The following is a 20,525-nucleotide window of genomic DNA, read 5'->3' as shown; positions in this document are numbered from 1 at the left end:
CCCCATCGCCAAACGCATATTTGCAAACAAAAATGATTTGTGAATAATTTTTAGGCAAAATTTGCTACAGACACCGAAAGATTGTGGCATTTGCTGTGAGACATCCGAAGATCGTGTATTTACTGGTGGACACTGCAAAAAAGTGGTAATTAGCTGCTGGACACTCCTCCCATTATTTTATTATTTCCGGTCAAAATGGAGAGAGAGAGAGTTGTGTAAGTACCAAAATGTCCCTGGACACGTACTGTTCTTCCTCTATCTCCTTTTCTTTTCCCAATTCTTCCTCGTGATGGGATGGCTCGGCCACGGCGAGGCGGCGGCGGCGGCGCATCACCGGGGTTCACCACCGACGGCGATGACGCACGGCGGCGGCCCGGCGCACGGATGAGGTCGGCAAAGCTTGGTCGTCGACGATGGTTCGCGGAATGTCTCGGCGGCGGCGCTTCACCTTGGATGAACGGCGATGGCTCAATTTCTTCAAAGGATTGCCATGCATGCATGTATTTCGTGTTAGAGAGGTCCATGTGAGGCTACCATGGCAAGGAATCGGATTGGGACTCACGGAGAGGGAGAAATCGAAGATGGAGCTCGGCGGCCGGAGTTGGAGAAGATGATGCCGATCTCCAAGATCGTTGCGCCATTGGATGGGGTACTTGGGGGTAAATGGAGACGAGGTCGAGGTAAAGCTGATGGCGTGGTGGCTCGGCCTACAACGGTCCACTGCACCCGGAATGGCGACGACGTCGAGGCAGCGACGCGCAGAGCGCGCTCCAAGGTCGGCGATGACACGACGACGTTCCCGTTGATCCGCTGCACGAGAGAGGATGGAATCAAAATGAAAAATCTTCGGCATGTTAAGGTAAGTATGGAACGGTGGTGAGGCAGAGATGGAGATAGCTCTACGGTGACAGCGGGCGTTGTCTTCTTCATGGCCGGCGAGGGATTTGAGGGCGACGAAGAGATTGAGGGCTTCCTCTCTCAGTATGGTCGACACTAGAGCCGGGGTTCACCGCTGACGGCGACGATGCACGACGGCTCGGCCATGGCGGAGCTCGGCGGCGGCGCAATGAGAAAGAGATGAACAGAGAAAGAGAGAGAGAAGAATAACAGAGAAAGAGAGATTGACAAGTGGGCCCATGGGCAAACTTGTCTTTAACCAAAGTTTCTCTCTCCATTTTGACCAGAAATAATAAAATAATAGGAGGAGTGTCTAGCAGCTAATTACCACTTTTTTACAGTGTCCGTGAGCAAATACATGATCTTCGGGTGTCTCACAGCAAAGGCCGTAATCTTTCGGTGTCCTGTAGCAAATTTTGCCTAATTTTTATATACGTGTTCTTAACAATCTAAAAGTAGAGGTTGAAAAATAAATTTCGATAGAAAAAAACCTAAATCAACTTCAAATTTAAGATTAAAAATTTAAATTAACTAACAAACATAAGTATAAATGGAAAGATGAGGTTGTTCGTTTGCGTATGCGGCTAGAGAAAGTACACCACTATCTGCCGCTACTTTGTCCCTGTCCATGCTGCCGTTGGCCAACGCATCACCGCACGGTGGTAAATCCGATGGAAATTTGATGGGTTTGTTGTTTACACAGTGCTGCTGCCAGTGCCACCGCCAATGGCGATGGCAGCGGCGGCCGCCGGAGTTAGAGAGGCGGTGATTGCCGACTAAGGTTAAATGGGCTGGTATAATTCATGGCATGTACTTCGTCCGTTTTAAAATAATACTTTCTTCATTTCACAATGTAAGTTATTTTAGTATTTTTCACATTTATATTGATGTTAATAAATCTAGATAAGTATATATGTCTAGATTCATTAGCTTTAATATAAATGTGAGAAATGTTAGAATGACTTACATTGTGAAACGGAGGGAATAATATTTGACGAATAACATATTGAACAACTATGCAATTAATGCATTGACTGATGACTGATTATTTTACTATACATATCGTAAAATATTTTTTTAACGAATCGGCATCCGACTGTGCCCATTTCATTGAATATAGTGGGAAAAAGATATCGCAAATATTTGATCCTATACTAGAAAAAGAAAGACTAGAGCGACAGATAACGACTATTATTGCATCTGAAAACATGATAGTGAAATCAAATGAGAAAGGAAACATGACCAATGGCCGACGAATCCACCTGTCTCAATCATTTAAATTTTCGGTCCACTCCAATCTTAGCGATGAACTCGACGATATTTTTGTCGGAGCTGCCACCTTCACACATGGCATTTCTGGCCTTCTCCTTCCAACCATTAGCATTCTCCATGAACTCCTTGCTCCTCTCCCCTTCCATCACCTCCCTCACACACCTCTCCAACTCCTCCTTCCTCACCACCCCCTCGCCGTCGGGCCGCACCCGCACCCCAACACGCCACACGTCCTCAATGTACTTGGCATTCATTGTCTGGTCTGACCACTGCGGTACCGCCACCATTGGTACACCGGCACTCAACCCCTCTGTCGTTGAGTTCCACCCGCAGTGCGTCACGAAGCACCCCACAGCTGGGTGTGCCAGCACCTCCAGCTGCGGGCACCACGTCACGATGAGCCCTCTCCCTTGCTTCGCCGCCTTGGCGGCGAAGCCTTCCGGTATCTTGGAGGTTTCCGATGCCCTCACCACCCAGAGGAAGGGCTTGCCGGTGTTGTACAAACCCTCCGCCACCTCGGCCATCTGCGCCGGGCTCGGCGTCGCCACGCTGCCGAAGGAGACGTACGCCACGGTGCGCGGTGGTCTCGCCTCCAGCCAGGCCTTCGTCTCCGTCGTCGGCGAGAAGAGGTGGAAGCCGTACGACGTGTCGTCCGGGAGGCGGTTGTCGAGGTACGCCGATGGCACGGTCAGCCCCACCGTCTTGGCCCGCCACGCCGACGCCATGTGCTCCGCTTCCTACCAACAGGCGACGACATTGATCGTGATCGGCTTGCACACGCCATGGACAAATTTATGGCGAGCTTGGATCAGATCACGTATATATACCTGTGGCTGGAGCTCGTAGAAGGAGTTGACGAGGACATGGTCGGCCATGTCCAGGCCCTTGAACTGGTTCACCAGGAGGTCGAGGTACGCCGGGCTGTCCTCCGTGTTCGCCATGAACGTCGGCACGTCGTCCAGCGTGAGGCCGACGGAAATCCCGGGCAGCCGTAGCGGCTCCTCGCCGTCGGCGGCGAGCGGCAGCTCGACCCGGCCCGTGAACACGCTCTCGTACGCCGCGTTCACCGCGCACGCCTGCGTGAAGAAGGACGCGGTCGCCGCACCGTGGCGCGCCGCCACGCGCGGCGCCCAGCTCAGGAACGAGTCGTACACCACCGCGTCCACCGGCCGGCCCTGCTCCGCCTCGGCGCGGAGGAGCGCGTCCATGGTGTCCGACCCGCGCGACTCCAGCCGGGACAGGTACTCGCCGGCGCTGCCGGCCTCGTGGAAGCCGCCGGCGTCGTAGCCGTCGGAGTAGGCGGCGACGTGGACGGCGCCCGTGGACGGCGGCTCGCCCTGGCGGAGGATGAACCGCGTCACGGCGAGGGTGCACCGGACGCCGCCATGGCCGGCGAGGCGCTTGCCGAACTGGAGGATCGGATTGATGTGGCCTTGGCTCGGGTACGGGAGCAAGACGACGTGGATGCCGCCGCCGCCGCCGCGCTCTGAGCTCGCCATGGCTGCCACTAGACTAGCTCTGTGCTGCTTTTGTGAACTGTGATACGCTTGCACGAGCAACCCCGGTTATCTTGGACGGTTTTTATACTGTGCTCGCGTGTCAGGTGGTCGAGCTACTGATAATTTTTATTCAGTTTTAAGTTGTCGAATACTGTCAAAAAACGAAGTTCACAAATGTAATTTGGTTTCACCAACATTGTAGTTGTCGTGGCCTTCAAGCTGATTTATTTCCTGATTGATTTTGACTCCTAGTAGATAGCTATTACCTACTCCAATTAGCTAGGGAGTGGTTAATTAAGTAAGCAGCAATGCCAATTTGCCATGATCAATTCAGATTATAAAATTGTGCAGCCGTGATTTATCCTCTTTTCTGGGTCTCTCTCCGTCTAGTTTAGGTGAGCAAATTCACGAGAGTAGTGACACACAGCACTTGTTATTTCGTAACGTCCATAGACCATAGTAATCAAGTACTACTGCATGTGTACATCTGTCCTTTTTTTTTCACCTTCATAGCTTAAAACTCATTCTTTTAAAGATAGAAGTAGTAGCTAGGAATATAGGGCACTGTTTATGAGAATTTGTAGTTATAGAATTAAAAAAAGATAAATTTAAAACCATGAGCTGCTAAACACAACTTTTCATATTCTCACGCACTGACTATTTATCGGATGTTTTTCAAAATCTTAAGTTTCCTAAAATAGATCTAGTAGTCTTTAGATTAATAAAGAGAGGTACTACATACTACTATACCTATTATTGGCAATGTTTGGACTTTAGGGTGTGTTTAGTTCACGCCAAAATTGAAAGGTTGGTTGAAATTGGAACGATGTGACGGAAAAGTTGAAAATTTGCGTGTGTAGAAAAGTTTTAATGTAATGGAAAAGTTGAAAGTTTGAAGAAAAAATTTTGAAACTAAACTCAGCCTTAGAGAGGTGGAGATTTCGAGAAGCCATTGGGAGTATCCAGCTAGTGAGAAGCTAAGTTCATGGCCACTAGTTTATTTTTTAAATTTTGTAGATATTCATTTCAGAATCTGGGATGATAATTTGGATTATCTAGAGGACCTGAGATTATGTCAGAAGCTATAGCTATTTAGAAAGCTCTCCTAAACACAATCATGGTGTTAAACTGTTAATTGACCATACATTCAGTAGCGTTGATGTATTCATATTAGCGGTGCGTTAATTAGTGTCAATAATTAACTGATATGGAATGATAGATGTTTGAGTGCTAGCTTCTTCTGTTCTCGAATAATTGACAACTATTACTATCTAACTCTAACCGCAAATTACATCTCAGATGGTTGGATTTGATCAAATAAAATTTATAAACTTTTTTCTTCAAAAAGATGTGGTTAAAGTTTGAAATTGAACACTACCAATGTCAATATATTATTCCAGAAACGGAGGTAGCACCACGCAGCGGTTGTTTTCTACGTTAATTGTGGCGAAAATGATAGGTTGTACATGTAACCAAGTACTGCGTGATGTCTATTTTTTTGCCTCGTATAAGGATTTCATTATGGGTTCCTTTCATGCATGAAATGAAGCTGCATCTATCATTAATTTCTCTTCCAAATCTGTGGTGATAGCATGACGATAACGCCGTTACTATACGCACGCTTTATGATGGAGGTAAGCGGAAACTCTTTTAGTCTCACTCGAATCGAATTTTATAAATTAGTTATTAATTTATTATTTTGTTAAAATTTGTAGAAATTAAATTTGAACGTGTATATTTGTGAAATGATATATTATCTATTAATATACCTTATCATTTTTTTTTAATTTTTTAATTAACATGTACTAAACGAGAGTGAACGTTTCTGGGTTCGAAAATTATATCCCTCCCCTAAGCTAGAGGTAAGCCAAAAACTGATAGAGTTGGATCATCGATTTGTTTCCGTTGGAGAAACGGGACGAATCACAAATGGGATAGCAATAGCATTGCCTTATTTCCATATTTTTGTTCCGTGCATCAATGAGCTTTCGAGACCAGTTAAGTGCCAGGTAGGGAGCTAGTGACGTCATTGGGCTCTCAATCTTCGTCACCAGTGACATCTGAGCTTCTTTGTCTGCATGCAGGCCAGTAGCGGCATGTTATCATCACTAACCGGTGTCCCTGCCATGCTGTCGTTGGGTCATTTTACGTCATAGCACACGTATTCAGCTAGAAGCTAGCTCTCGTTAGGGCTTCTACAATGCGCTTGCGTGTCCTTCAGCCTCAGTCTCCCAGGTCAGATATTACTAACCACGTTTTCCTCTCCTGATATCGAGTGAAGACCCACGGGTCCCAACCGAGACTCGCGTTTATTGTTAGATTTTACTAGCATTCGTCAGAACCGACCCACACTCGTCGTGCCCCACGGGCCGTCAGGGAAGGAAGAGGAAGGAAAGGGAGCTCATCTCGGCGGTCAGAGAGGGAGCCCGTCAACCTCCGCCGTCCCCTAATCTGTGCTGCCGAGTAGAGGTTGGCTCCGCAGGTCGTGACCCCTTGCTCCGCGTCGCGTCGTGCCATGCTTAAACTACCCGCCATCGCCCGGCTCATCGCCGAGGAGTTTCCGGTGAACTCGTGACCCCTCGACCATCACCGAATCTGAAGCTTGAGACTGCCGATTGAGGGGGAGAGCTCAAGGTTACCGGCACGAACCATGATGACGTCATCATGGTTGTTGGCAAGACGACATGGATGCCACCGTGCTCTGAGCCCGCCATGGCTCAGCTGCCACTAGCTCTGCTGCTTTGTGAACTGTCCTAGACTGACCACATGATCGAGCTAGCGGCCCGGGTATCGTTGACGGTTTATATACTGTGCTCGTGTGTACTACTCAGTACAATTATTTTAAGGATTTGCTCAAGAAGATGATAGCTACTACTCTTGGTGCAATAATTTTGTGAGCAATGCTGGACAAGGAAGATAACACTCACTGCAATAATTTAATAGGAATGCTAAAGGATGGCAATTGTCGTACAATAATCTCAGAGGAATGCTAAAGAAGGAAGATAATTCTAACAGCAATAATTTTACTAGAAAGCTAAGTAGGAACGGAGGATGATAGTACTTGGCACAACAATTTTGAGAACTTTTACAGTACATTCTACTGCTAGTATATACTAGCAGTATATTTGATCCAACGGTGTAAATTTATCTGATTTTTCTCCTAATTATCCTGCAGTATAAATTGAATACGGTAAATTTGTCCTTTTATCTTTTTGCGTGGGAGGTATTTTTGTAAATTCATGCTATCTCACTTAGTCAGATCCGTTTGCCCGGCACCCAGTCGAAACCGAAGCCGCTCGGCTCGAAACAGCCGCCGTTGGTTTCTTTCGGCGTCGCCCCCATAGCCGTCAGCCACAATCGGCGCCGCCGCCATCGGAAATCGATTCGATTTCCCTCCTCCTTTGCTCCTCTCGTGTTTGCAGCGACGCCGCCGTAGTTTGGGAAAGGCAGAAGCTGTGGGAGGACAGGCTAGGGCTGGAGGCAAAGCGCTGGGGACGCGGGAGATGGTGGGCGCGTGGAGGTTAGGCTTCTCCCTGCGCCGGAGGAAACGGGATGGAGGCACCAGGGCCAGAGCGAGGTGCACCGGGGCGGGAGCGAGGTGCGCCCAGCCTCCATCGCCGGTGTCACCAGATGTAACGAGAAGACGCGGATGATGAATTGACGATATCCAGGAAAAAAAATCCACGGGAAAGTTAATTCCTATTTGTGATAAAAAAACAATATCTATCTTAAATGACTAAACAACCCTTTTTAGAATTTTAACAAATACCAAATATACCCTATTATATACTGCTAGTATATACTATACTAGCAGTAGAATGTATCGTAAAAATCCTCACAATTTTAGGGGAATGCTAAGGGAGGATGGTAGTACACAGCACAATAATTTTAGGGGAATTCTTAAGGAGGATGATAGTAGTCGGCCTAATAATTTTTGAGGAAATGCTAAAGGATGGTATTCCGTCCACAACACATTGCGTGGTACTCCCTTATCCATTCGAGGCGTAGGAGTCGTTTTGCGGTACTCTGTTGCAATCTCCCGTCTAGTATGAACAACTTATTCACTAACATCCATAGCCAGCAAAAGAAGGATTGAATGGCCTGAAAAATCAATGTGTTTGTTACGTAGGGACATGACACCCAACTCAACTCACTTGGTGTATGTATGTTGTGTAGTAGTAGAATCCATTCAGATTTTTTGACAGAAAGTTGTGCAATTACTCTCGTGTATCAAAGATGGATGGATGTGTGTCCAAGAGGACATTAAATCGTCCTTAGGAGCACATCCATCGCATTGATTATGGATCCCCTCAAGTTTCCTATCTACATTATGTTGAGAGATACTAGTATTCAGGTCTTGATCTCTATCAGACGTTGCTCTTTAGACTGTGAGAGAGAAGACTGTGGGTAGGCTTCAATGTGGAGTCCACGGAAGGTCGATTGCTACGGTCCATCCAGCGAGAAACTCAAGAAGTTAGCTTGGACTTATAATCATATAGAGTACAATGGTTTGTCTCTCGCTGGAGAGATAAAGCTAGCTTTTGTAGGATAAATGGCCTGTTCACTTTAATGCCATTTTTAATCTTACTAAATTTTAGTAAAGTTGCCAAAAAAAAAGTGGCTACATTTAGTTTGCTATCAAATTTTGATAACTATATAAGAAATCCTACCAAAATTTTAGTAAGTTGCCAAAATTTCGACATAGTTGCCAAAATTTCAGCAATGCCAAAATTTGATGAGGTTTTTTTTGGCATCAAGGTGAACAGGCCCAAAACCTATCATAGGGCCTGTTCATTTTGATGCCATTTTCAACCTTACCAAATTTTGGTAAAGTTGCCAAAAAAGTGGCTACATTTAGTTTACTGTCAAATTTTGGTAACTATATAAGAAATTTACCAAAATTTTAGCAATGCCAAAAATTGATAAGGTTTTTTTTTTGGCATCAAAGTGAATAGGTCCATAGACTTCAAAAAAGTTTAGAAACTTTAATTATTATATACTCCATCCATCCCATAAAAAGCCAACTTATGAGGAAGAGCTTGTCCAGATTCATCTCTATAAATTATCATTTTTTTAAGGACGGAGGGTATATTAACGAAGAACAGAAATAAGACTATTTAATTATCTTTTGGGAGGTCCGAACCAGGGTTCACAAAACCAATAAAATTTCGTGAAAACCATCAATATTAACCGGTTTCCATATGGTATCGACTGAAATTCACCGTTTTTATCGGTTTTCGGTTGAAACTGGTGAGAAACGGTTTTTACTTTGAAATCGAAAATATTCGAAACCAGCACGTGGATCAGACACCGTTGCGTACTTGTTGCATTCTTCTTGCATCATCCGTTTTGCTGTACGTGTCGGCGCGGAGGCGGAAGTGCGGAACCCCACGCGGCCCGCACACGCGCTGCACGCGGTGGCCATGCCCGATCCGTGGGGAGGCGATTCGTTTTGGCCGGCCCAAACGCGAGATGGGCCGGATTTCGCCAGGAGTGGGCCGGTCCTTATCTGCTGTTCAGTTACTGCTTTACTACTTGCTTACTATGAATGGAACAATCAGAAAACAGCGAATAATCTTAAAGGTGATTCAATTTTTTTTACATGAAATTGCGTTGGATTATAACATGTAGTGCAGACAAGGGGTGTTCAAAAATTTGTAATTTTAGTTCTTTTTAACTGTATTTTTGTTGTTATATATTTTTTTCCTGTTTGTTTATCTAGGTTTGAATTGTTTTGCTTCTAATTTGTGATTTATTTTTGAATTGTGAGTTTATGTAATGTAAATTTTTTTCTAGGTTAGAATAATGTACAGTTCCCTTTTTCTACTTCCTCTGTTCCATAATAAGTTTTTTTTTCTCTTCTTATTTATCCCAAAATAAGTTTATTTTTGAGTAAACGTTGCATCAGAGTTTTTGAAATTATGAAATAATTGTATTAAGAGTACATAAAGTGGAAATAATTGCATTAGAATTTGATAAAGTAGAGGTATCCTAGTCTATTTAGTTTTGTATAGACATAGGTGGGATAGGTGATAAATAAACTTATTTTAAGATGGAGAAGTAATAAGAAATATAAGAGACCTTGTCTCAGTAAACAGGAGAGGAGCGATGAGAACTAAAAACTTCAGTCACCTGAAATTTAGACAATCCCTAAATCAACATCATCCAACTCAACAACCATAGCGATGCATAAACTATGAAACTGTTCCAAATTCATGGCGAGGCGATCCATCAATTAATTAATTGACCACAAACGACAATGAGAAAGCAAAGCATAACATATGCGCCGAAAAATCATTTGGTCCCATGCGGCGGCAACCGATACTTGGACAGGAACTCGGCGATGTTCCTGTCCGAGCTGCCACCTTCGCCCATGGCGCTCCTCGCCTTGGAGCTCCAGCTCGCCGCGTTCCTCATGAACTCCTTGCTCCTCTCCCCCTCCATCACCTCCCTCACCTTCCTCTCCACCTCCTCCCTCCTCACCACCGCGCCGCCGTCGCCGCCGCCGCCGCCGCGAACCCGCACGCCGACGCGCCACACGTCCTCGATGTACCTGGCGTTCGTCGTCTGGTCCGACCACTGCGGCACCGCCACCATCGGCACGCCGGCGCTGAGCGCCTCGACGGTGGAGTTCCAGCCGCAGTGCGTCACGAAGCAGCCCACGGCGGCGTGCGCGAGCACCTCCAGCTGCGGGCACCATGGCACGATGAGGCCGGTGTTCTTCGCCCTGGCGGCGAAGCCGGCGGGGAGCTTACCGGTCTCCGTGGCGCGGACCACCCAGAGGAATGGGCTGCCGCTGCTGTAGAGGCCCTCGGCGACCTCGGCCATCGTCTCCGGCCCCGGCGCCGCGATGCTCCCGAACGAGGCGTACACCACGGAGCCCGCCGGCCGCGCGTCCAGCCACTCCCGGCACGCCGCCGCCATCGGCGTGTGGAGGTGGAAGCCGTACGACGCGTCGTCCGGGAGGCGGTTGTCGAGGTACGCCGATGGCACGGTCGGCCCGATCGTCCTCGCGCCCCATGTCGCCGCCATGTACTCCGCTTCCTGAGCAACAAACAAAATGTCAGGCACGCGCGGCGACGGCGAGCACACGCCATTGGCGACTAGTTTTGGTCTCACCTGAGGCTCGAGCTCGTAGAACGAGTTGACGAACACGTGGTCGACGTTGTCGAGGCCGACGAACTGGTTCATCAGCAGCGCGCGCATGGACGGGTGGTGCGTGTCGTGGGCGGCCAGGAACGTCGGCACGTCGCCGGCGTCGAGCTCCACCGGCAGCCCGGGCAGCCGGAGCGGCCCGTCCGCCTCCCCCACCGGCACCGGGAGGCGCCCGGAGCGCGCGTGCGTGTACACCACGTCCACGGCGCACGTCTGCGTCAGGAACGCCGCGCACGCCGCGCCGTGGCGCCGCGCCAGCCGGGGCACCCACGGCATGAACGTGTCGTACACCACCACCGTCGCCGGCGTCCCCCGCTCCGCCTCCCCGCGGAGCAGCTCGTCCAGGGACACCGACCCGGCCTCCTCCAGCCGCTGGAAGTACGGGCCGCGGTGGCCGCCGAGCTCCGCCGGGCCGCCCTCGTCGCAGCCGTCGGAGAACACGCCGACGCGCACCGGCGACGAGCCGAGGCTGCAGGGCTTGGTGGTCGAGCCGACGACGAACCGCGTCACGGCGACGGTGCACCGGACGCCGTCATGGCCGGCGAGGCGCTTGCCGAACTGGAGCACCGGGTTGATGTGGCCCTGGGACGGGTATGGCACGAGGACGACATGGACGCTTCCCTCGCCGGATTGCACCACCATGGCTTCGAGCTTCGATTCCCTCGTCGAACTCTTTCTTGGTTGGCTTTTACTACTTATGGTAGAGAGAAGGGCGAGAGTTCTGTGCTTTATATAGAGGTCGTGGCGCGATCTTTGGACGAACAGGTGGCGGGTACACCTGGGACACGTGCGCATCTGTTGGTTTTGTACTGTCAATCACTCACTACAGCTAGCTTCTGATCGACATGACGATGGATATAGAAAAACAGATGATCAAAATGACTCATATACGTTGGAGAAGTCTTACAAAAGTTCTCTTGCTTTTCTAATGTTTTTCGTGGCAGCCATTGGATGGAAGCGCCGACAGTTTTCATGAAAGTTTAGAAAGATTGTAAGTTTCAACTTATTGCCATTTTGGAATTTTTCGGTTTACTTTCATATTCCATTTTCTTTACTTCTTTTTGAGATTAGACGGGTGCAACTACAGAAATGAGTCATATGACAGACGTGAATTATATCCTAAAAGAGTAAATGTAATTTTTAATTCCCACATTACCCCTTTCCACATATTTTCTAAAGTAATTGTATTTCTAGTTTTGAATCTAGACGTCTTGTCCAGATACAACGTCAGATCGAAATGCATTTAGTATGGAGTATATGAGACGGAGATAGTATGTATTTTAGCTTGCCTTTTTATAATTCATTATGAATTGTGTAATACTATTGTCTAGATTGATATAGTCATGGTATAATTATTTGACACATAAATCTTTGGACGACAATTAATTAGTTGAAATAATTTGGTGCAAAAAGATATGCCAATTCAACACTTAACTATTTTGGGTCTGTAACTTATTTGGTGAGTATTAATGCCATTCAGATTCGGCCAAAATTAACCTCAATCAATTCAGCCACCCCCTCTCTCTTCTGTAGGAGCAGGTTTTCTCACGTTTAGCTTTCCCTAGAAGTTTTTCGTTTTCTCTTGTTTCCCCTGACAATGACCGCCTGGCCATTTACACCGTGTAATTAAACTCTGCTTCTTCTACTATATTAATATGCAATCTTTTTACGCGTTTACGGAAAACCTCAATCAATTCTTTTTAAATGCGTTAATGGTTCATAAGTCATTATATTAGAACAAAATCATTCTCCTGACCTCGCTATATACCATCAAAATGTGTTACTCCCTCCGGACCAGATGGGACCTTTCATAATCCAATGAGTCTAGATAGGAGACATGTCCAGATTCGTTGTACTATGAAACGTCACATTCTATTTTAGGTTGCTATATCATGAGACAGAGGGAGTAAATTTTTGTACTGCCAAATAATTGATAAGGTTGATATTCACAAGCCTACTCCCTCCGTCCAAAAAAAATTCAATTCCTGGGTTTCCGTGTTTAACATTTAACCGTTCGTCTTATTTAAAAAAATTATGAAAAAAATTTAAAAGATAAATCATGCATAAAGTATTAATCATGTTTTATTATCTAACAATAATGAAAATACTAATCATAAAAAAATTTCATATAAGACGGACAGTCAAACGTTGAACACGAAAACCGAAAAATTCGATCTTTTTTAGGACAGAGGGGGTAAGTTAGCTGCATCCCATGCATGATTGATTGATATCGTGCCGTAATAATCAATCATCTTGGATCACTACTCCTAAGGAAGAAGAAAGAAAGATCTGGAAGAATCTCTCACGTTGAAAAGAAAGATCCGGTGGATGACAACCGCATGATACATCTTTGTCATGAAGCTGCCCATGCCTCATCCATCACCCCATCAGACGTGCTCTAACAGTACCGCTCTCTATCCCTAAAATATCCTAAAACAAGTACATCATTTTCCTAAAATATAATGGTTATTTCAGTATTACACAGTAATTCAGAAAGTAGATAAAAAAATGTGATGGTTGTTTTTGGTTGATATATAAATAAGTAGATGGAGAAATTAATACCAGAGATAATTTTGATCGGTTGACGAAAGAGCAGGTATAAAAGTTTTCCAACGTGGTCATTTTGATCATAGGAATAGTTATAAATAAACGTATGAAGTTTCTTTTGATTGTCTCGGGATTTTACAGGAATTCTAACCTGAGCTTTAACCCCTTGAAAATAAATAAGGGGGTGTTTAGATTCAGGGTTGTAATGTTTTGGCGTGTCACATCGGGTATGATATAGGGTGTCACATGGGGTGTTCGGGTGCTAATAAAAAAACTAATTACAGAATCCTAATTAATCCATCATTAGCAAATGTTTACTGTAGCATCACATTGTTAAATCATGTAGCAATTAGGCTTAAATCGCAATATGTACAATTAGTTATTTTTTAGCATGTATTTAATACTTTATACATGTTCAAGCATTCGATATGATATGGTGTAAAATTTTCGTGTGGAATTCTTTCCTGATTCCTGTGATTTTTATTGTGCTCTATCTAAACGGCTATTCCAAAGTGGAGGATGCATGTCCCTTGTGGTGCTAGTGGTCGGCTTGTCTCGTCCACGTCCGAGTTACTGTAGCTAGAGTGGCGCGCCCGCCCGGCCATGCGGCGCCGTTCTTTCGGTGTTTGTGGCAGCCCATCGATCGACGGTTTGATCGTGTCACTCCACCGACTCAGCAGTGACGAACGCGTTCTGTCGTCATCGCTGACGTAGCTTCGCATGACGCGGCTGACGTAAGAACTAAGAACCGACCTGCATGTATGCAAGTCTAAGTAGAGTACTCCCTCCATCCCAAAAAGACTCAAACTAGTATTGGATGAGACGTTTTCTAGTACAACGAATTTGGACAGTCCAGATTCGTTGTACTAGAAAACGTCTCATCCAATAATAGTTTGAGTCTTTTTTGGACGGAGGGAGTATGAACCAATGTATTGGGAGGTGAGAGAGCTGTCGAAATCTATCATTTTCCTAGGCTATTTCGACATCGAAAACGGTAGCGAATATCGGAATATGACGCCCGAACTGTTTGGAATAATATTTGGAGGCGGAAGAACCATCAAAGCACGGACAAATGCAGGTGTTAATCACGAATTAATCATCGATAATCTGGACCTGGAGTACCATATCATAAGAGAGACCATATATGGTCCATGGACGCTGACCAGTTGAGTTGCATCGCTACCCACCTGATCGACACCCCAGTGTCACATATACATACATACATACATACATACATACATATATATATACATATATATATATATATATATATATACATATATGTATGTATATATGTATATATATATGTATGTATGTATGTATGTATGTATATGTCCATATATGCTCGATCGACACACTGCCTGTACATAACTCGCAATTTATTCCCTTTATTAATTAGGCCTTGTTTAGTTCCTACTTTTTCTTTAAATTTAAAATTTTTTCATCACATCAAAACTTTCCTACACACATAAACTTTCTATTTTTTTTTCAAACTTTTAATTTTAGCGTGGAACTAAACACACCCTTAATCACAAATTGGGCAAGTTCAAGAGGATGGTCGGGCTGCAGCAGCGCTGTGGCTGCACTGCAGCAAGCTAGCACAGGCGCGAAGCACAATTTGCGCTGGCTTTTGCTGCTACAATTGTGTAGACTCTCATTGGTTTCCCAATATTTCCTAATAAGCCGTTTTAGCTTATTAGGGAATAAAAATTAATTTACAGGTAAAAAATTTATACATTTGTTCGTAGCGACTTAAAATCCAATACTAAAAAGAAATTACGCTAAAAGTATCTTAATATGAATTTCAAAATCAAGTTCAAAAATTTAAATTTTAGCTCTGGCTTTGTGGTTTATTAGGCCAACCGATGAGACTCTAAGCAGCCGAATACGGTGAAAGTTTATTTGTAATTGCATGCAACATGTGAATGGTCATAAAAAATTCCGAGAGAACATTCATAGCTATATTGTAATAGTGCAAACATTAAAAATTAACATATATTACAGCGGTACATATCCCTCCACAAAACATAAAACACTAAAGTCAATCTAAACATCCCACGGGAAAAAAACACAAATTTGACTATATATAGTATCGATACTATTTATAACTGAATTTATTTATTTGATTTATTTATTTAAGTCTACTTTGTACTTGAATTTTACAGATGATATACCTGCTATATAAATGTTTTTTTAAAAAAATATTATTTCTTAAAGAATTTAATAGCGTTTTTTTCTTATAATTGAGGAGTGAAACAAATGGCAATGATCCCAATTCCTTCGTGCAGCACAGTCGCAATTGCATTGTATCTCAATCCCACAGTTTCATGGTAACACCTGGCCCAGTTCGCATATGATCGACCAAAGTTCATCTCAATCAATCGATCCAATCTGCATCCCATGCATGACAGATACCGTGCCGTATCATCTTGAATGACTTAGGAGTAACTTTTCGAAAGAAGAAAGAATCGAATAAAAGAACCTGAAGAACCCACTGACTTTGAGAATTCAAAAGAAAATTCTTTGTACATGACAGCCACCTTTTGTCTTCAAGCTGTGCCACCACCTCACCTATCCGACGTGCTTCTGTCAATTGCATCTCTCTGAGTTACTACTTTTGTTCCGTAGGTTCTTTTGGAGAAATCAAGAAAAAGAAAGACCATAATATCCCTTATAAAATAATAAGATCTTTATCAGGTAAAAAGGATAGATAGAGCAGGAAAGAAAAAAAAAATCGAAAATCCCTTTTATTTTGAAATGAAAAAAAAAGTTCAATTTACTCCTCGAACTATTCCATTGGATCACTTAACCCCATAAATTATTTTTTGGCTCATTTTACCATTTGATTAATTACACTTTTGTTTCTCATTATACGAGTCATATTTTAAGCTTAAATTTTGTATAGCCATAGATGACACCATTATCAAATTAAAAGATAACTTAAAAATATTTCATGACTATTTGTTTGAATATAAAACCTCTATGTTTAAATTAGTTTCAGGCTTTCAACCTATGTAAACAACGATTAAAAATTCCAAAATTTTTGACAAATAAATTATAATATATATAGAGAGAGTAGGAAAATGACAATAGTTAAGAAGTAAGGTGAATCTTTTTAATAGTTCAGGAAGTAAAATGAGTTGAGAAATTGTTTAGAGGTTAATTAAGTGTTCAAAAGTTTGAGGAAGTAAAATGGTCTCTTTTTTCTTTTGAAACAAAGTTTAATTAATCTAAACAAAATGTCGATACTTTTTCTCTAGAAAAAAAAAATCAATCACCCAACTTTGGGCATGCAGGCGTGACCGCGTGAGCACCTAGCCAAGTGAGCAACCGGAATTTCTTGTCCATTTATTTTTTTTCTACAGTTATATAACTATTCCCTTGGTTAATCTTTTCACTATGGGATTGAGGTAGGTAGAACTACAGTATTGCTACACTTGCATCTTTTCGGATGCGGCGCCGTTTTCTCGGCCCATCGATCGATCGGCATTAATTTTTGGGATAAGTCCATTTTACACCCCCAAACTTTTATGTTTGTCTAAAATACACCCCCAAACTATAAAACCAGGTATTTGACACCCTCCAACTATCAAAACCGAACATTTTACACCTAAAGCTGTTTTAGACTGGTTTTGGACGCCACGTCAGCATAGGTCTCACCAGCCAAAGAATCCTCCTTTTTTCCCCTAAGCTCGCTGAGAAGCCGGCGAGCTCCCTCCCTCCGTCAGCTTCGTCCCCAGCATTCTCCCTCCCTCCATCCCTCCACGGCTCCACCCACCCACCGCCCCCACCCCCTTGATGATCTATCAACATCCATGCCGAGGGGGGAGATGCTGTGACGAGCGATGACGCGAGATATCATCTGATGGGGCGGCGCCTGGAGTAGCGAAAGGTCGAGGAGATCATTGCCGCCTCCCTCACAAATCAAAAGCCTGTTCTCCCCGTGCGGGAGACGCGGACCTCACCGGAGCCACACGCGCGAGGAGTCATCCCAGCATAGCGTCGTTGCCGCCTGGTTGAGGATGAGGAGTCGCTCGGGGAGGAGGAGCTCGAGCTCGCCGGCGACAACTAGCGCGCATCCGTCTTCGTTTCCGCCGCGACGGCGACGCCACGGCCCCTGTGTCACACCCTGAAGTTCTCCTCCTAAGCCTAAAATTGAATTTATAAATCACCCTAAGAAAATGCCGGTGCAAATCAAGAGAAAACCTTAATAAATTAATGCAAATAATAATCGGAATTGGCATGTGGAATTTTTCTTGAGTTCTACATGTCGAAATACGCTAACAAGATTTTTAGTGGAATTTTCAGAGCTCTCGAAATAATTTTAACCAATTAAAATTGAGCACATGCAATTTTAATCCCAGGAAAAATCCTTTTTCCTTCTTTTTCCTAGCCGAAGGCCAAGGCCCAGCTAGGTCGCGCGGGCCGGCCGCCCGCCTCCTCTCACCCGGGTCGCCGACAGGTGGGGCCCACCTGTCGGACCCGTCTCCCACCTCGCGCCGCGCCGCTGCGCCCGCAACCGCCGCCGCGCCCACGCCTTCGCCTCCTCCGGGCCACGTCGGCCACGCCCGCGCATGCGCCGCACCTCCCGCGCCCTCTCCCCTCTCTCTCCCGCCCGCGCCCGCGCCCGCGCCCGAGATGGCCAGGATTCGATTTTCGAATCCCGCCTTTCTCTCCTCCCCCACTCCCCGCGTTGGCCGGCGGAATCCCGCCCCTACCGGCCACGTCCGGGATTCCCCTCCCCTATTTAAGCTCCGCCGTCGCCCCCTATCTCTTTTTCCCCATTTCGCCGAACTCCCTCGTGCTCCCCATCGCTCCCGCGCCGTGCAACCACCCGCCGCCGCCGCTTCCGTTACTCCGGTCGCCGCTAGCCGCGGCTAGGGTCGCCGCCGCACCGCGCCGTCGCCGCCGTCGGGTTCGCGAGGCCAAACTCCACCTCGTCCGCCCCTTCCCCGTCGGGATTCGTCGCCAGAATTCGCATCCCCTCGCGCTCCGGTGAGTTCTACCTCTACCGCCGCCTTCGGCCATGGATGCCGGCCGCCGTGGTTCATCTCCCTCTCTCTAATCTCTCTCTCCTCCTTCCTTAGGGCACCCCGAAGCCCGTCCGCCGGTTGCCGTCGTCCTCCCGTGGCTCGCCGTCGCCGTTCGCCGTCGTCTTCCTCCACGCCGGCCACCCTCGGTGAGGCGTCCTCTCCCCTTTACTCCCCTCCCTCTCCCTCCTAGTGCCGCGCCGCCGCTTCAAGTCATGCGCCGTCGCCTTCGGCCGCCGCCGCCACCTCCCGTGCCGCCGGTCGCCGTCGCCGTCGGCCGCGTGTCGTCGCCGCTAGCCCTGGCCGGCCGGCCGGCTTTGATGCCGAGCCGAGCCCGGCGGCCACCTCTGTCGCCACCGCCCGATCGGCTCGGGGCCGATCTGGGCCGTCGGTCCCGTGGATCGGCGGTGGATCACCCGCGTGGTCCCGGTCTACGGTGGACCGGCAGTCTTGGGCCACTGACCCGGGGGCCCTACTTGCCGGCGCCCCTCTCCCTCCCTTTGAGCCGCTGACCAGTGGGCCCCGCCCGTCGGCGCCACCCCCACTTAATGACGTCAGCCCTGGGAGTTATTGCGCAATGAATTATTTAAGGACTTTTTGTTATAGTAATAAACACAGTGAATCTTCTAAAATTCATAACTAATTCATCCGAGCTCCGTTTAAGCCCATTCAAGTCTCAGTAAATCAAGAAAAATGTGTAGAATCCATTAAAAATGGTTTTTTTCTCTGTTTCAGTAGTCTTATAGCCTGTTTGCATTGTTTGCTTTGTATATCGCTTAGATTCCGGTTCTTCCGACGCTCCGGTGTACTTCGAAATAGTCGCCGAGGTTCCTCCAGCAGCAGAGCAAGGCAAGTCATGCTTGTCACTTGAACATGTTGATCCTATATTGCAAATGCTTTATTGTTTTTCTTCAAATACTGCATCGTTTTATAATGTTATTATTGGATGTTTACCTATTGTTACAGCCATGCTATTTTGGTACCTTGCTCCTTTGTTAGCTTGGGTTATAACATGAATAGACGTTGGACTAGGAATTGCTTAGCCATGCTTAGTTCAACTAGTACACAATGGGGAAAATCCTATTAATGTTTAGATTGTTGGTTCTAATGGTATTGTTGGATTAGTGCCACCGCTTTGGTGTTGGTTAATTAAAATAAATCACATGGTGGGCTGTGGGTGCATGGTTTTGCTGGTCGCACCCATGGCAGTTAAGGACCGGTTCGCGGGATGCCCTGGAAGAACTTATCGTACTTACCACAAGCCAGCGTGGGCAACGGCTGGGCTTGTAGTGTAGCTTTCCTCTAGCTGACGCATCCAAGCAAGGGTGGGCGTGATGGAGCGGGGCGGGCCCTGCGACGGCCTCTGTCGCTTCCGGATTCACCTAGGCACGAGAGGGGACTGCCTGCTGCCTTGCGAGGAGTGGGGGTGAAACCTGAGGTGTGGTGTGCTTCGTTAGAGGGGGTTATGCGAAGGGTCCTGTCACGGCCTCTTTCCGGTATGTCGTGGTGGCATGTCGGCACACGGAAACGTGTCGTGGGGCTGTGTCTTGTGGGTACAGTTGTACACCTCTGATCAGAGTAAAACTATTCGAATAGCCGTGCCCGTGGTTATGGGCGGTCAACCAGATTCACCGTGATTAGTCTCACCCTAGTTTAGTCTATTGAAATTGGATAGTATAGGTGGATGGTTGGGCCTGTCACAACGTGGTATAGCGTTGGACAGTGGATGATTAATATTGATTAATTATTATGACTGTTTTCTTCTTTAAACTTCTGTTTATAAATGCTCGCTTTATGCAAATGAACCACTCTAGCTCTCCTTTGATAATTCCCTGCATCATACCCCTATTCCGGTATGACTTGCTGAGTACAGTGGTTAGTACTCAGTCTTGCTCTATTTTTCCCAACCCCAGAGTACGAGTATGTGTCAGATGGAGGTTTCTCCGAGGAGTAGGCTTCGTCCGTGCCGTCGAGGATGCCTGTGGAGTGGTGTTCCCGCTGCAGTTCTAGTCAAGGCTTAGCTCCTGTTGTCTTTCGTTTTTCCGCTGCATTTATGTAAGACTTTTATGATGTTTGTAAGACGTGGATCTGAATGTCAACATTGTCGTTTGTGTACCCCGGCCGA

At 46.3% G+C, this 20,525-nt stretch overlaps 2 protein-coding genes across 2 annotated transcripts; both read right to left on the bottom strand.

The window, feature by feature from the left end:
* Positions 1-2,067: 2,067 nt before the first annotated feature.
* LOC4347593 (UDP-glucosyltransferase UGT13248) lies at positions 2,068-3,722 on the bottom strand. Its single transcript, XM_015795967.3, has 2 exons — positions 2,997-3,722; positions 2,068-2,906 (listed from the first exon to the last, which is right to left on the bottom strand). The coding sequence occupies exons 1-2, from the start codon at positions 3,666-3,668 to the stop codon at positions 2,169-2,171; spliced, it is 1,410 nt and encodes a 469-aa protein (XP_015651453.1). The 5' UTR covers positions 3,669-3,722; the 3' UTR covers positions 2,068-2,168.
* Positions 3,723-9,777: 6,055 nt separating this feature from the next.
* On the bottom strand, positions 9,778-11,525 carry LOC4347592 (UDP-glycosyltransferase 79-like). The gene is made up of 2 exons (XM_015755310.3): positions 10,788-11,525; positions 9,778-10,712 (listed from the first exon to the last, which is right to left on the bottom strand). The coding sequence occupies exons 1-2, from the start codon at positions 11,463-11,465 to the stop codon at positions 9,963-9,965; spliced, it is 1,428 nt and encodes a 475-aa protein (XP_015610796.1). The 5' UTR covers positions 11,466-11,525; the 3' UTR covers positions 9,778-9,962.
* Between the last annotated feature and the right edge of the window lie 9,000 nt (positions 11,526-20,525).

This window comes from Oryza sativa, chromosome 9, assembly GCF_034140825.1.
Source record: "Oryza sativa Japonica Group chromosome 9, ASM3414082v1".
In the NCBI taxonomy this organism is placed as follows: Eukaryota; Viridiplantae; Streptophyta; class Magnoliopsida; order Poales; family Poaceae; genus Oryza; species Oryza sativa.
The sequence above is the reverse complement of the archived record's forward strand: the minus strand, read 5'-3'. Positions and strand labels throughout refer to the sequence as shown.